The sequence below is a fragment of the Scomber japonicus genome, chromosome 7 (genome assembly GCF_027409825.1).
Source record: "Scomber japonicus isolate fScoJap1 chromosome 7, fScoJap1.pri, whole genome shotgun sequence".
Lineage (NCBI taxonomy): Eukaryota > Metazoa > Chordata > Actinopteri > Scombriformes > Scombridae > Scomber > Scomber japonicus.
The window spans coordinates 6,345,999-6,360,696 of NC_070584.1; the positions used below are offsets into that span (position 1 = coordinate 6,345,999).

At 38.3% G+C, this 14,698-nt stretch overlaps 1 protein-coding gene across 2 annotated transcripts in view; it reads left to right on the forward strand.

Annotated features, from left to right (window-relative positions):
* slc1a7b (solute carrier family 1 member 7b) overlaps nucleotides 1-13,168 on the forward strand; it is a 38,575-nt gene extending 25,407 nt beyond the window's left edge. The window contains exons 4-12 of one of the 2 annotated variants that reach the window (XM_053321798.1): nucleotides 3,101-3,143; nucleotides 3,253-3,484; nucleotides 4,278-4,377; nucleotides 6,376-6,609; nucleotides 7,611-7,805; nucleotides 12,093-12,227; nucleotides 12,391-12,494; nucleotides 12,559-12,560; nucleotides 12,908-13,168. In XM_053321798.1, coding sequence (XP_053177773.1) covers nucleotides 3,101-3,143; nucleotides 3,253-3,484; nucleotides 4,278-4,377; nucleotides 6,376-6,609; nucleotides 7,611-7,805; nucleotides 12,093-12,227; nucleotides 12,391-12,494; nucleotides 12,559-12,560; nucleotides 12,908-13,168 — 1,306 coding nt within the window. The remainder of the gene's footprint in view (nucleotides 1-3,100; nucleotides 3,144-3,252; nucleotides 3,485-4,277; nucleotides 4,378-6,375; nucleotides 6,610-7,610; nucleotides 7,806-12,092; nucleotides 12,228-12,390; nucleotides 12,495-12,558; nucleotides 12,561-12,907) is intronic. The other variant, XM_053321797.1, reaches the window with a different exon arrangement.
* The last annotated feature ends 1,530 nt before the right edge of the window (nucleotides 13,169-14,698 follow it).

The following is a 14,698-nucleotide window of genomic DNA, read 5'->3' on the forward strand; positions in this document are numbered from 1 at the left end:
CTGCTGTCCAGCAAAAGTTACATAAGATCACATTAAAGGTTTAAGAAAAAGTCTGTTGGCTTAGAGGGTCAGATTTTTCATTCCTGGTTTCATCCTGCTTCAACAACAGTTTTGGGAATTACTGTCAACAGCATTTAATCTTTTTGTGTTACTGGCATTAACAATAAGGCTACAATTTTTTATTATATTACTGTACTTTTTGGAAGTCTAATACATGTAGTTTAAGTATTGATCTGGGTAAGATTTGCTTTTTATGTTTTTGGTTGTATTTGACAGTTAAACACTCAAATATTTAAGCTGTTGAGTTATAAATGTAGGGTTATCCTGAGTCTGTAAGTGAGCCACAATACATTCTGTACAGCTGTACAAATGTTGGTCAATTTCAGTCAATTCAGGAACAGAGATAAAATGGTCTGTTTTTTATCAGTATTGTCAGAAGTGATCAGGCCTATCATATAACTCTCTCCAAACAGCAGGGTTGCTGGTGGGCGGGTTGCAGTTGATGATTTTTGAAATGACACTTTGGAAAGCAACCCTGTAGTTTTGTGGGATAAAAGTTCAAGTTTAGGTTGCGCAACTGTTGGATAGGGTTGCAGTGAAGTTTTGGTCATGGTTAAATAAACCAAATCTCACTAAAAATGAAACCTTTCAGCTATTTCCCTCTCACTCTAGCTATAATTTGGCCTGGTTCTTAAGCTGATAAATGCTCCAATACTTTCATCAGCTAGTTACTAACTTGTCTATGTGCTATAGTGTTCAATGCATAGTATAGGTAGTATGCAGTGGATTTATCAGTACAGGATTGTGGGAGTCATCAGGTCATGATATCATTATTCTTGGGTATAGTCATTTTCTTGGTTTTGTGTATGTGACAGGTTTTTGGTGGCTTCATGTTGTTTTGGCAGGTATGTCGTCCCTCTTTCATCCTGAAATCCTGATCTTTCTTTGGTGAAGGCATGGCAAATTGAAAATTGGCCTAATTTTGGCTTATGGATAAATTTACATCTGTTGTGTTTTGTGCAGAGCTGGCACTCTCCAGAAGACTGTGCTTCCATTGAAAGTCAAGCCAGCCTTCATTGTAAGCCTGAATAAATACAACATGTTAAACACAATTAGAATTTCAAATGGCCAAGATGAGCATCTTTTAAACAGCATCATTTCATGTGGTACCTTGTAGTGTATGGGAGGCAAGGATTTAAAATGTGGATTTCCCCTACTGAGCACCACTGTCATCACACCCTTCACAACTAAACCAAACATGTTTGACTTTAAGGACTGGAATCTGGATAGATGTGAATATGATCACATTTGCTAGTTCGTGAGAGAGACCAAGACTTTTATTATTGACCAGTGGAATGCAAGAAAGCTGAGCTGTTTGGTTGTCCTGATGTTTTCTGGCATACTTTTGTCCAGACTCTTTAATACGGATACAAGTCAGATGATAAAAAGCGACAGGGGTTTGGGGTTTATTTTTTAAATGAGTTCCATCCCTACAGTATGCCCACAGTTTTGCAGATTAAGGTCAGATTTGGCGCTGGAAGTCTTTCTAAATGGTTATATTTTGTTATTTTATTAGTCTACTTTTTCAATATCTAATGTATTTGGTGGATTAAGATCTGATTAAGATTAGAGTTAGCATTTTATGGTATTTAAGAGATGGGGTATTTCATTGTATTATAAGTTTGTATTGTACAATAATTTCATGCAGTTAGAGTGAGTCTATGTAATGTGTTTTGCACAAATATTGGCCACTGTGGCAAAAAGTGACATTATGGGATACTAATAAATGCTAAATTGTAGTATAACAGAGCACAAGATAGACATGAAAGAGTTATAAAGTTAGTAATGCAGGTAAGGTTTGCAGACATTAGCTGTCATATGCTAACTGGTTGTAACAGACCATGTAAGGCTGTAGCAGCAAATCTCCTAAAAGCATTAGTGAATGTTAAATAATTCCTATTTTAATTCTTATAAATGTAATTTGTCTATATAAAAGAGGAGGAATTTGTTATATCATCTTTCAAAATTTACATCCTGTCCTTTAAGCACTCCTACGTGGGCAATTAGGTTTTTCAGCAGCTGTGCAGTTGACAGTAATTTCAATAGTCAGGAACGGAGATATAATGGTCTGTTTGAGCCATTATTGCCAGACCTGATCTCGCCCATCATATTTTACACATTCCTCTCTCCAAACTACAGGGTGGCTGGTGGGCGGAGTGCAGCGCATGATTTTTAAAAATGTGGTTTTGGAATGCAATCCCATAGTTGTGTGGGATAAAAGTTTAGGTTTAGGTTGGGCAACTGAAGGTATTTGGACTGAGGTTTTTGGACATAGTTAAATAAACCAAATTTAAACCTTTTAGCTATTTGTTTCAGTCATATGAACCCCACCACTCATTTATCTTGAATGTAGAATATGCAAAGAAATAGACAATATTATTTTCCATAACTGTGAACTTGATGTGAGGTCAAGCTTGTGGAATTATACAACTTCACCAAAAAAAGTCAAACAGGCCAGTGTTGATAGAGGATACATGTCACCAGATTGGATCAAATTATGGACCAGAAGACTTTTTTCTTTTACACTGGAGTCATAATAGTTCCATTTTGTTGTTTCATTTCATTTCATTTTCATATTTTTCATATTGTTTGTTCATTTTTGTTTAAACAAATAATAAATAATCATGTCCCCTGCCACCATCTCCTCCCAGGGAAACAGAATCCAGAGTGAGAACCACTCTGTTCCACTCTGATCACTGTTCCAACCCTTCTGCTCTGTGTTATGTTAGCCAGTCCCAAATTCTGGGGTGTTATCTTTGGAAGTCGGTCACTATGACTCACAGCTATTTCATTCACACCAAAGCATGAACCTTTACAAAATCATCCCATTGTTTTGCAGTAAAATAGGATGTAATTACCTGAAATGAATAAAGAATGGATGTACTGAGTCTTGATATGAAAGACAACACCTTGTATCAAGGTAGATTGAGATCTTTTCAACTGCAAAAAGCATACAGTATCCCATCTTTTCCTTTATTTGTTCAACCTTTCTGAACCAAAAAGCAGTGTGTTTTAATCATTGTGTATGTCTGCCTTGCAGCAATATGTTCCCAGCCAATCTGGTACAAGCAACATTTCAACAGGTGAGACCTCTGATATCACACACAACCATCTCAAACAAAAAGGCATATATTTATTTTTAGAAGTTAAATACATGTCTTTTCTGCTTCTGTTTCTATTCCCTGGCAACAGTATCGAACAAGTAGCGAGTACACTGTGAAACCAAAGCCTACGGTGAGTCAAGCCCAGTCAGAGTCCACCACCCGGCGAGCGCTCATCTATGGTATTCAGGACGATAATGGAACGGATATCCAAAACTTTGCCCTTGATCTGACTCCCCCGCCCGATGTACTCATACGCACTCGGGAAGGAACGAGCGATGGAATGAATGTCCTCGGAATTGTTATCTTTTCAGCCACTATGGGTACAAACCTCTTATTCATTTGTATTTATTATTTATTTTGTTTGTTTTGTAGATATTTATATATTCTTTTAGTATCAGGAAATCTCACGTGTACAGCCAAACCATTAATGAACTCATCCTATTTACAAGTATTGTGAGCCTGATATATTTCATTCCTCTGTGCCATAGACCTCTGTTGTTGTCCAAAAACTATTAACAACATGTCAGTGAGTCACATCACTGCTCTGGATGATATGATCCTTTGTCCCTAAGGTTGATGGTTACGGTAGCTTGTTTAGAACAAAAAGAATCCTCCAAGGAGTAAAACCAGCAATTTGGTTCCATTTAAAGAGCTTCACTAGGCTGTGAAGCTCTTTAAATGCAAAGCCCTTGATTTTGTGCTGAAGTAGTATGTAATAGAAAGTCAAGAGATTGTTATATGTCACTCAACAAACTAGAAAGGTCTGTAAATGGATCCATGTTTCCTCACATGTACAGTGGCATTTACGATACTAAGGACCTTTCTCCTGATAGTTACAATCCTTTAGCTGTTGTTACTCTTTGGAACCATTTCTTAACAAGCTGCAGAAGCCACTGACAAAGGAACATGTCACCCAGTGGAGTAGTGTGGCTCAATTGTTATTAGGAAACAGCAGTGCCTATGACATTTGGCCTACAATTTGGATGAGTAGGATGAGTTCATTGTTGGGTTTGGCTTTGCACATAGGATTTTTTTGACCTTAAGAAAATATAGAAAATCCCCAGTGGAATCCTTTGATGCTTTATTTTAAAGATGTGCTTTATGTTTTTACAGGTATTATGTTGGGAAGGATGGGGCCAAATGGCAGCGCCTTGGTGAACTTCTGCCAGAGCCTGAATGAGGCTGTCCTTAGAATCGTCGCCATTGTTATATGGTAATGATTTCCGTTAACATATGCCTTTGGGAATCTATAGATGGGTTTCCCATGTACAAACAATCAAAGAATGTTCACATAGGAAGGGAGTAGTAAAAACATTCATTGCATGTCATGATATATAAACATTTTCAGTATTTAGAAACTATAACTTTCAACCCTTTTCCAAGTAGAAACGACTATAAAGTTTACATCGGTAAACTCTAATTAGCTTAAATGACAGATGTAATTACAGTGAGAAATGGCAGTTAGTAACAATGATGTTAACCCATACTACACAATTTTTGTTGTACAGCTAGTGCAAAGTGACCTTCAACCAGCAGCACACATGCCCCCCCTAACAAATATCGTTAGCATAAAAAGTAACGTTAGTATGTATGAAAATCCTGCTATTTGCCTTCAAGCTATACCAGGCAGGCAAAGCTTCATTTCTAGGAACTATGTCAAAATAGGATTTAATCGTTCTGATTAATCAGCCACAGAGGATCATTAACAAGAAACTGCACAGCTGTTAGTGATATTTTTCTCTGGAAAATAAGCTTAATAATGTGAAGCACTTTCCATCCAAAGTTAGCAGTCTGGCATCTTCATCATCGCATACAATGACATTTTTAATACACGTCAAATTTATCACCTAAGTATCATAGTGACTGTGGGCCATTTTACTTTAAAAGACTGAAACTAAAGCTACTGGATGGAATTCAGCCATCACTCATTTTATTATTTAGAACTGATGTGTTGAAATGTTTCCTGGAAAAAAAGCTTGTTTTGCTGTTGTATTTATTGTTCTCTTCATGAATGCAGTTAAAGGACGAGTTCACAATTCTACAAGTGTGTTTTAAGATAATAGGAGTCCATACGAACAGTAAAAGAGGTTTTCCTCACTGTGAACATTCCTCCTATTCTAGCCTTTAAAAAATCCACTTAAAATGCATTCATAAGTTTATTTGAAACCAATCTTGGACCCTTTAAACTATTGCATGGTGATGATTTAGCCTCTAGGGGCAATGGACATTATTTTGAGGGGTCCGGTGTACCAGCAGATATCGAAATAGATAGCTGGGCCAAGACTTCCTCTTCTGTGTGCTGCTCATTGTTTATAGTCGAATTAGAAAGAATGGAGTTAGAGTTAAGAGACAATGTTTGTGACTGGATTGTTTCACAAATAGCCAGTTTACACTCAGTTAATAGTTTACCTGACAAACATAGATACTTTTTGTAGTTGTTTAAGTCCAGATAATATTTCAGCCAGCGTGTTCTCTTTCACTCCACACATGGACCAACCCAAGCTTGTTCCTATCAAAATTGCCGGAACAGAAACAGAAACCAGAACACTTCTCATCCTAAAATCTTGTCCCTTGCCTACAGATTATGTATTCATGTGCAGATCTTTGTTTATAGAGACTACTCTGACTCTTATATGAGGCAGTCCGAGTTTGGCATATCAAGTAGATATCTGCTATCTACAGTCTTTGAGGCATCAAATTCCCTCTGAACCTCAGATAAACTTTAAATACATTTTGCACAGAAGGACTGTATATTTTGTACCCCATCATTTATATTGTAAGCACATTATTAAGGGAGTTTCTAATGTTCAGTATGAACAAAAGGAATGATTACAGCAAGAAAAACGTTTTTCAATGTTCATCTGGGCACATGACAGACTTGAAAATTGTGAACCTATCCATTAAAACAAGTGTTTTTTTGTTTTGTTTTTCCTCACCCATGTATGTGTAAAACCCACCACCTTACTAAGATCCAGAGCTCTGACCGGATTACTACATGGTAATAGCTATTTGTGCACAAAGAGTCTTGGAATATCAAACTGTTTCAACCTCTATGTGCTTTGTGCTGTTTATGGTTTGTTTTATACCCTTGCCTACATGAGCATTTCATAAAATCCGTCTATGGGTCAACTCATTTCTTTTTGTATAACTTATGTAAGGCTTCATAGCCACTGTTGCTGACTTTGAGCTCTGGCTGTTCTCATCCTGCCAGGTACTTCCCATTTGGCATTGTTTTCCTGGTGGCTGGTAAAATTCTAGAGATGAGTGATCCGTCAGCCATGGGGAAGAAGTTGGGTTTCTATGCCGTCACTGTGGTGTTTGGTCTGGTGCTGCACGGCTTGTTCATCCTGCCTGCCATGTACTTCTTCATCACCAAAAAGAGCCCCATTGTTTACATCCGGGGAATCCTGCAAGCCCTGCTCATCGCCCTGGCAACATCTTCCAGGTAAATGAAACTAACTGTATATGCATAGTAAAATAAGCCGCTTTATTTGCTCATTTGAGAATCAAAATGATATACTATAGACTACACTGGTTTGAAATAAAAACATCCCTGAGTCCTGATACTACACATTATTTCCTTCCTCTCCTTTAACTGGAACACTACCGTGAAAAGCCTCAAAGGGACACTGGGAGATCAGAAAACATCTGGCGTGAGTGGGAAGAGATGGGAACGTAAAGGAGCATTCCACATATTTGATTGGTCTGGCAAACAGCCATAGGTGTCTGTGTGTGTGCTCAGTTCTGCATGTGTGTATGCACATGTGGCTAATAGTTTAGGATATAGCTCCTCTATGTAAACTCACTCATGGATTTAAGCAACCATGTCAGTGTTATCACATGTTTTTGCCTGGTTATTTTAGCAGACATCATGTTTACTGTGGTAGATTTGAGACTTTGGGTTTTCATATTCACTCCGTATGTAAATAAATGAAAATCAGTGGTTGCCTGGAAGGTAGAAAAAACAGCAAACTGCAATCTAAATCACAACAGCCTGCTTTGGAATAGCTCCTTGGCAATTGGAAAGTTATATGATTCGACACACCACACACAGTAATGATCCATTAAATTCCCAAGTTTTTCCAGGTGAAATCAGTCCTTGTTCTTGGGGCAAAAGAGGGAAGGTAGCATGTATTCAGTCTGTGGTATAATAGTGCTGATGATCACAATATTTAGTGGTTTCTGGGCCAGACCATGGTCAAAAGGAGTGCCTGCTGCAATGACTAGTCATCATCATACAAGCATGTGCTAAAAAGCATCTGCACCTGAATGTCTTGTTGAAACATAATTACATCGCTTTCTAGCTTTCTTTCACCACAACAAACCATAAGAGGTACTACTTGTTAACAAGCATGTTCAAGTGAAATTGGAAGGTCGTGATATGTCGATTTTTTGCATGACCTTTGAATTATCTGAGCTCTCTTTCTTATTCCCTGTCTTCCTCAGCTCTGCCACATTGCCTATAACCTTCAAGTGCCTCTTAGAGAACAACCACATTGACCGCCGCATCATCCGTTTTGTGCTCCCCGTGGGCGCCACTATCAATATGGACGGCACCGCTCTCTACGAGGCCGTGGCAGCAATATTCATTGCACAAGTTAATAATTACGAGCTGGACTTTGGCCAGATCATCACCATCAGGTCAGTGGGCTGTGCAGTATGCCATCTGTGCTTCTAAGCTCATTAATATGGTAAAGATACTGTATCATTGGAATTTGAAAGCAATGATATCAACAACAACAAATCCTCTGCAATTAATTGCACTAACATATTAGGGTATGCTTACATCTCCGGTTTTTAAATATCTGCTGGAATTTTCCCTGTTTTCTGTGCTTTTTTGACCCGATTAGTGGCAAAATAATTTTAGTTCACTGTTTATGTGTTGGACACAGTTATGATCCTTGCCAGACTCTATTCAGATAAAAATCACAGTTGTGTGCATCAGTATCCAGGAAATTTCAATTTAAAAAAGAACACTGCTTGTCACTCTCAATTTGAATGTTTCCTATTACACTGAAGCATCACAATCAAAATGTCACCTTATCATAGTTCTCAGTAATTGGAGTGTTGCGGGTATTAGTAGAAGTGTGGTCTATGGTGAAAATATACAGGATAACAGTCATACACAACTTGCTCTTATTTTTTGGCAGATTGTTTTTGTTAATGCAATCCCCACCTGGAACAGCTCAGTGTAGCTCTCTGCTTGATGGAATTGGACAAAACCAGAGAAAAACATGCACGGAAAGCCTAGTCCTTGCTGTATCTAGTATCCCTTTATGACACTACAGCAGATATAAACAAAATACTAACCCTGGTTTACCTAGCTTGGTTTTTGTTTTTGTGGAACAGTCTAACAATGAGGAATGACAAGTGTTTATGTTATCATGAGGGGTAAAGACAAGGATACATTTAGAATGGTCTAGTTGGTATGTCTCAAAGAAAATGTGTTTGTAGCTGTTTCCAATGATCACACAAAAGCCTATCAGAATAGAGATGGTGTAACATGGTGAAACATAGAAAGGTAGATAACTCTGAACACATGTGGACAGTCTCTCCTCGAAAGAATTTATAGTGTTGTGCTGGTTGTGCACAAAAAGTGACAGATGTGGGAAGAATGAAAATGTGGGAAGAATGAAGTGGATGAGCTTGTTAAATTGACGGTTTTGGAAAGTTCCCCCAATGCTGACAGTGGAAAGGTGTGTGGGGAGGAGGTTTCAGACCCCATGTGATGATCTGAGAAGCACTTCAAGTATACTGATACCTTTAGGTGTCTTAGATCTGGGTTCTGAACTCTTTGACAACTATGTCGTTTTTATGGCTTTTAATCAGCCATGATGTACAACTACAGTATTACAAATGTAGAAATTATCTTTTGCATTTAAATGTTCTTTCTAAATACACATAAACACATCAACCAATACCTTATAATGCACTTGAAAGGCATTGCCAAACCTTCATGGTTTCATCCAGTTTAATGACTTTCCCTTTTGGTACCATTCGTTTGAGCAGATCTGATTTTACAGCATTTGTAATTGAGTACAGACCAAAACAACAGCACCAAGACTCGGTCCAGACACAAACAAATTCTGGAGCAGCTTGTGGTTGGAACATGATCTGACCACATCCAACTCATCCACTGACTCACACCAGAACAAGCCAACATTAGGTTTGAAAATGCCCTAAAAAGACTAGTCCTCTGCCGGTGCTGAAGACCTGGGAGTGACCTACTGGGAGAGAGAGAACTAGAAGTGGAGATTACAAAAAAACAGATGTGCACAAAAAATAATCTGCAATCAGATAAAAGCATTACAATTTGCAAGCAATACAAGATAAAGTAGACTTATCTCATGATCATTTTGCTTTAAGTGTAAGGCAAATGCTGACTGTACTCCTTGTGTTGCATCTGGTCCTTTTACAAAAACATATTGGGTAGATATCCTGCACAGTGTGTATGGATTTTAGAAACATTTGCCCTATCTTTCAAAAATACATGAATTCATGAATCATACACTCAGCCCGGTGTATCTTCTCCTAGATATTCCAGTAGGTGTATCACCTGATTCTTGTTGATGTTCTCAGAGATAAAGCACACTACTACACTGAAATTCCATTGAGGCTCTCACTATGTCTGGCTGCCATAAACACCAGTGGGGAATATTCTGTTCGTGGCATGCCTGCTGCCTTGAAGATCTGATCTTTATTAGAACATTTCACACATGGAAAACTTTTCTGAAATATGTGAATGTTGCCATATTTGTTGTATTAGGTAATAATACTTCAATACTTGAATTTCTTTGTGTTTTGTATTTTATTTTGTATTGAAAATTCTCATATTCAGTATCTCTAGAAAAAGAGTGTATGTATTAAAAAAATAGCTCATGATCATCAGAGCAAAGTTATAGAGTATTCACCATTTAAGAAGATCAACATCACCATTTTACCCTCCCCCAAAAAAGGAGAAGTTTTCATGTTTTGTTCTTGTGTGTTTTCTATATAATTCCATATAGCAACTGTAGATTGAAAGTATCCGCTTATCTCTCACTGAAAAGAGCCACGTGGCCTCGATAAACCACCATATTCCAGTCACGCCACTGCTGGACCTCTGACCTCAACAACCTTCCTCTCCCTCCCCCCATCACCATCTCTCACCATCATGCTGCAGTGGTAGGATCATCCCATCCTTAACCTCTGGATCTTTACCAGTTGTTCGCCAGCTTGTAGCTCACTCTCCATACAGTCTCTATAATTATACACTGTGGTAACGTCAGAAAAGACGTTACTAATCAGTTTGATGTTGGACAGTTGCTATGGATACGATATTAGTTTATTCTCTTAATTACTATGGTGAAGAAATCTTTGACACCAACCTTATCTTTAGATTCATCCTAATAAACTTATTAGGAGAATAAGATACTTTATTAATTGAATCTAGAGCATGTTCAACTTTTTCTTCAAATTCTTTTGATCATTAATTGCTGCATGTATTTGTCAAAACAACGCACCTGCTATCTGCTGCTGCCCTCAGATAATGTAGGGTAGCTCAATAAAAGACTGTCTCATTCTGTGAGACTAAAGAAGGGTTTAATTATTTTTGACACATATGTGGATTTATTTTTAATTCCCCCCATTAAAGCCACTATGTGTAGAATTTATTATGCGATTATATCATATATCATTACTTTGATGATATATGTATTTGTTTGTAAAAAGAGAAACAGCCCCAGGGCAAATGCATGTACAGTAGTCTTTCAGTCCATTCATGTCTGTGCATTCACTGACTGACTTTTTGTGTCTAATCACGATGTTTTTCAAATTCTTGCTCTCTCTAAAACCAGCTATAGTACGGATAAGAATAAAAGGAGGTGACAAATAAAATATAATAAAGGTTAGTCAGCTAAAACACCTAAAGCTCCCCTCCAGATATATTTTATGATACATAAAAATACTCAGTGTTCTCCAAAGATGATGAATGTTTCCTACTACACAAAAAAAAGTCCATTCTAATTGTATGGGCCCTAGTTATTTTATGTGCCCCCTTTTCACCTATACTATACTAGGATTGGCTGCCAAACTAGTTGTGATGTCACAAAGTCAAGCGTGTACATATTGTACATGTATGAAACGTGAAATGATGAGAAAACATCCTGAAGATGAAACATCCAAGTGAAGTAACAATAAGAAAAATACATTTTTGAATGGAGGAGGACTTTAAGGTTTGGGAAAGATTGTAGTTACTAAATGGCAATGTTAACTGCAGGTCTGGGATAAGATATGGTACTTGTGTCTTGCATAAAAAATAAGACATTCCCATCCACCACCCTGACCTTTACACCCATCCTTTCTGCCTCGTTACACAAAGGTATGGTATTAGGGTAAGGTATTATCAGTCTTCAAGGCCATGGTATACACACAAGAGCTCAGTCAAGGGCAGCTGCTTCAAGATGTTTCACCTCTCATGTAAAAGGTATCTTCAGTTTTCAAGTATCAGTCCACCAATTTAATCCAGACTAAAATATCTCAATTATTGAATGGATTGTCTTGAAATTTTGTGAGGATATTCGTTGTTCCCCAACAGTGTATTGTACTTTTATGTATTTTAATTTGTCCATTACTTTGGCTTATGACCATGACCATCAGTCTTAGCAGTAATTTCTGATTATTAGAAATTAGAATTAGAAAAAAAGGGAGTGAAGATGAGGGGTTTGAAAATAAAAGGACTAAAAATAGCACATCATTGTGACCCTTGCTTGTGTATTGGCCTTGATGTCCTCTTATAGGAACCATGTAATGTTTAAGTGCTAATGCCACTGTTCAGAGTCAATGGGCGTTATTTCTCTGAAGTTGTTACCTTACTTACAGTTCTTAATGCTTATGTTTATTCAATGGATTTTTCTCTGTAATTACATCAAATCTACAAATCTCCACCAGCATCACAGCCACTGCTGCCAGTATTGGTGCAGCAGGGATCCCACAAGCCGGACTGGTCACCATGGTGATAGTGCTAACATCTGTCGGGTTGCCAACCGATGACATCACTCTCATCATTGCAGTAGATTGGGCATTGTAAGTAGCATATGTGTCTCTTTTGTATGACAAATCAAAACTAATCATCCCAGACCAAAAAAACATGAGCCCCATGTTCTTCATCTCATTTTAGGTTGGAATGTCCAAGAATGCTTCTGGTTTAAATTTATTTATATCCTCCCTCAAATATCTTCCTGTACAGAGACAGATTCCGTACCATGGTGAACGTAATGGGTGATGCTTTGGCCACGGGCATCATGGCGCACATCTGCAGGAAAGATTTCATGAAAGAAGGAGATGGGGTGAGTTTTAACTGTGACCTTAGCCCAAAAAGGTTTCTTTTTTCTGCAGAAAGCGACAACACTACCAGGGGTACACTGGTTCTGAATGATTGAGCTGTTACAATCAATCCCCAAGAGTCCTGCCAATTCTTCTTCCTAAAGCTAAACACTCCATGACTTCATGTTACCTTTTCTGTTTCTTTAAATGTCAAAGCTTTTGCTCAACACACCAAAAAAGCAGATTGGTGAAGCAGGTAGGAGGGATGGTTGCATTTGTGTTACTGCTGTAATTGGAAATGAAATCTCTTAATGCTACATCCTTCTTAATTCCTTGTTCTCACCCTGACATAATTTCCTTCCCTTAATCTTCATTCTCAATCCTCATCGTACCATAATCCTCTTTCCTGCTTCCCTTGCCATGGCCCTTTTGGCCCTCAGGTGCCTTTGATTTGTGAGGCCAAACCCCCGACAACCAGCCCACCTCTGATGAACTGTCACAACAACAACGGCAACTACCAGCCACCTTCATCAGGGCCCAAACACAAGCTTGTTCCTCCCGATGTGGCACGACTCATGCAGCTGGAAGAGGGCGTTCGACCGACAGCAGAGAGGAAGATGCCTCCGATCCCTCCGAGACACCTGAAGAAGTGTAAAGAACAGTGTGCCATTGACATGAATGGCCTTGAGACCAATGTATAGCCTCCTCCTGGAGTTTAATGTCGGGGTTGTCCGTGTGGTTTCACTGATGAGGACCTCAGAGCAAAGGACAGGAAAACATGCCAAATCTCCTCTGCAACCCTCAACTGAAACACATGTGATATTGTCGTGAATATGACATTTTATTGTGAAACTGTTGGTACGCTATATTGACTGTAGGACTGGACAAAGGTCACATTGACAGAGGAATTTATAACACCAAGAGGACAACCATAAGATTTTATTGATAAAAAACTCATTCTTGTTCTGGACCTGGAGGATGAACTTGCACCTGAACATCCAGACTCTGAATACAGGTGTGAGAACTTGCTTTCACACCCGATTAACTGATTTCTATTTGATATTGACATTTTATATGATTTCTTAAAATTGTTTTGTCCGTGTGCAAAATGTTAATAAGACAAGTGTTTATTGTTTATTATATTTTATACTACTGCAAGCAGAGAAGACAGGATTGTGGGACAGTTCAATAATCAGGAGGTAAAGTGAAATGCCCAAATTGTTTAATTTTGCCTTAACATTGCTGGTGGTGCTAGGCTAACAGTGATGACAGGGAAGAGAGGCCTGAAGAAGAAAATCAGAAACTTCACTTTCCTTGTGGTCATAACTTCAATAAATGGGCAAAATATGAGATTTGAACGGTTTCAAGTATTTGAACTGCCTCAAGAGCACTTGATTTCAACTTTCCTGCCACTTGAAAAGCCTGAAAACTACCCATGGTATTACAACATCAACCAAATGGTCCTTGTTTGTTGGTTGTTTGTTTTTGTTTTTGTTTATGTTTTTTTTTTGGCGGGGGGTGGGGATACGATATGGAAATATATCTTACAAGCAATCTGAACATTTCAAAATCTAAAACACAAGCTTGATTTGGAGCTTTTGGATTTCTACTGTATCAATTATTTTTGCCATTGATAATACAGTTAAAAGGCAGGTTTGGATCTTTTCAGGTCTGTTTAAACAATACTCATGTGGAAATATGTATGTTGAGAGAGTTATTTATTGTAATCATTCTTCCTTTCCATACTGGTCCTGAAATGATTACATTAGAGTTCTGCATGGTTCTACAGCGGTTCCCCAAACATGGACCATACCCAAACCTTTAGGACCCGACCTCATTGAACCTGCCTGATTGATCCTGTTGACCCAAACAATTCTAATGCAGAACCGAACTTTGTACAGACGATCACGATGATCTTCACAAGTCGAAGGTTGGAGGTTTTTCATGACATCGATGCTGATGATTCAAAGGTTAGTCAAGGCTAATTTGAGGGTTCAGCAGTCTGCATGTTGTCGGACTCAGCTGAGTGAAATTCCGTTTTGGTTGGCTTCATTTATACATAATTAACTACCGTTTTCTGAGGTACAACATGCTCCAACTCTTGTGTGTTTGTGATGCCTGCTGAGGGATATGATATAAGAAATCTGATGTTATGTTCCCTTTGTGGCCTGGGACAAATTCTATGTTGAAGTCTTTCCATTGAATTTACCACGCTGTTTCTAAAATTTGCC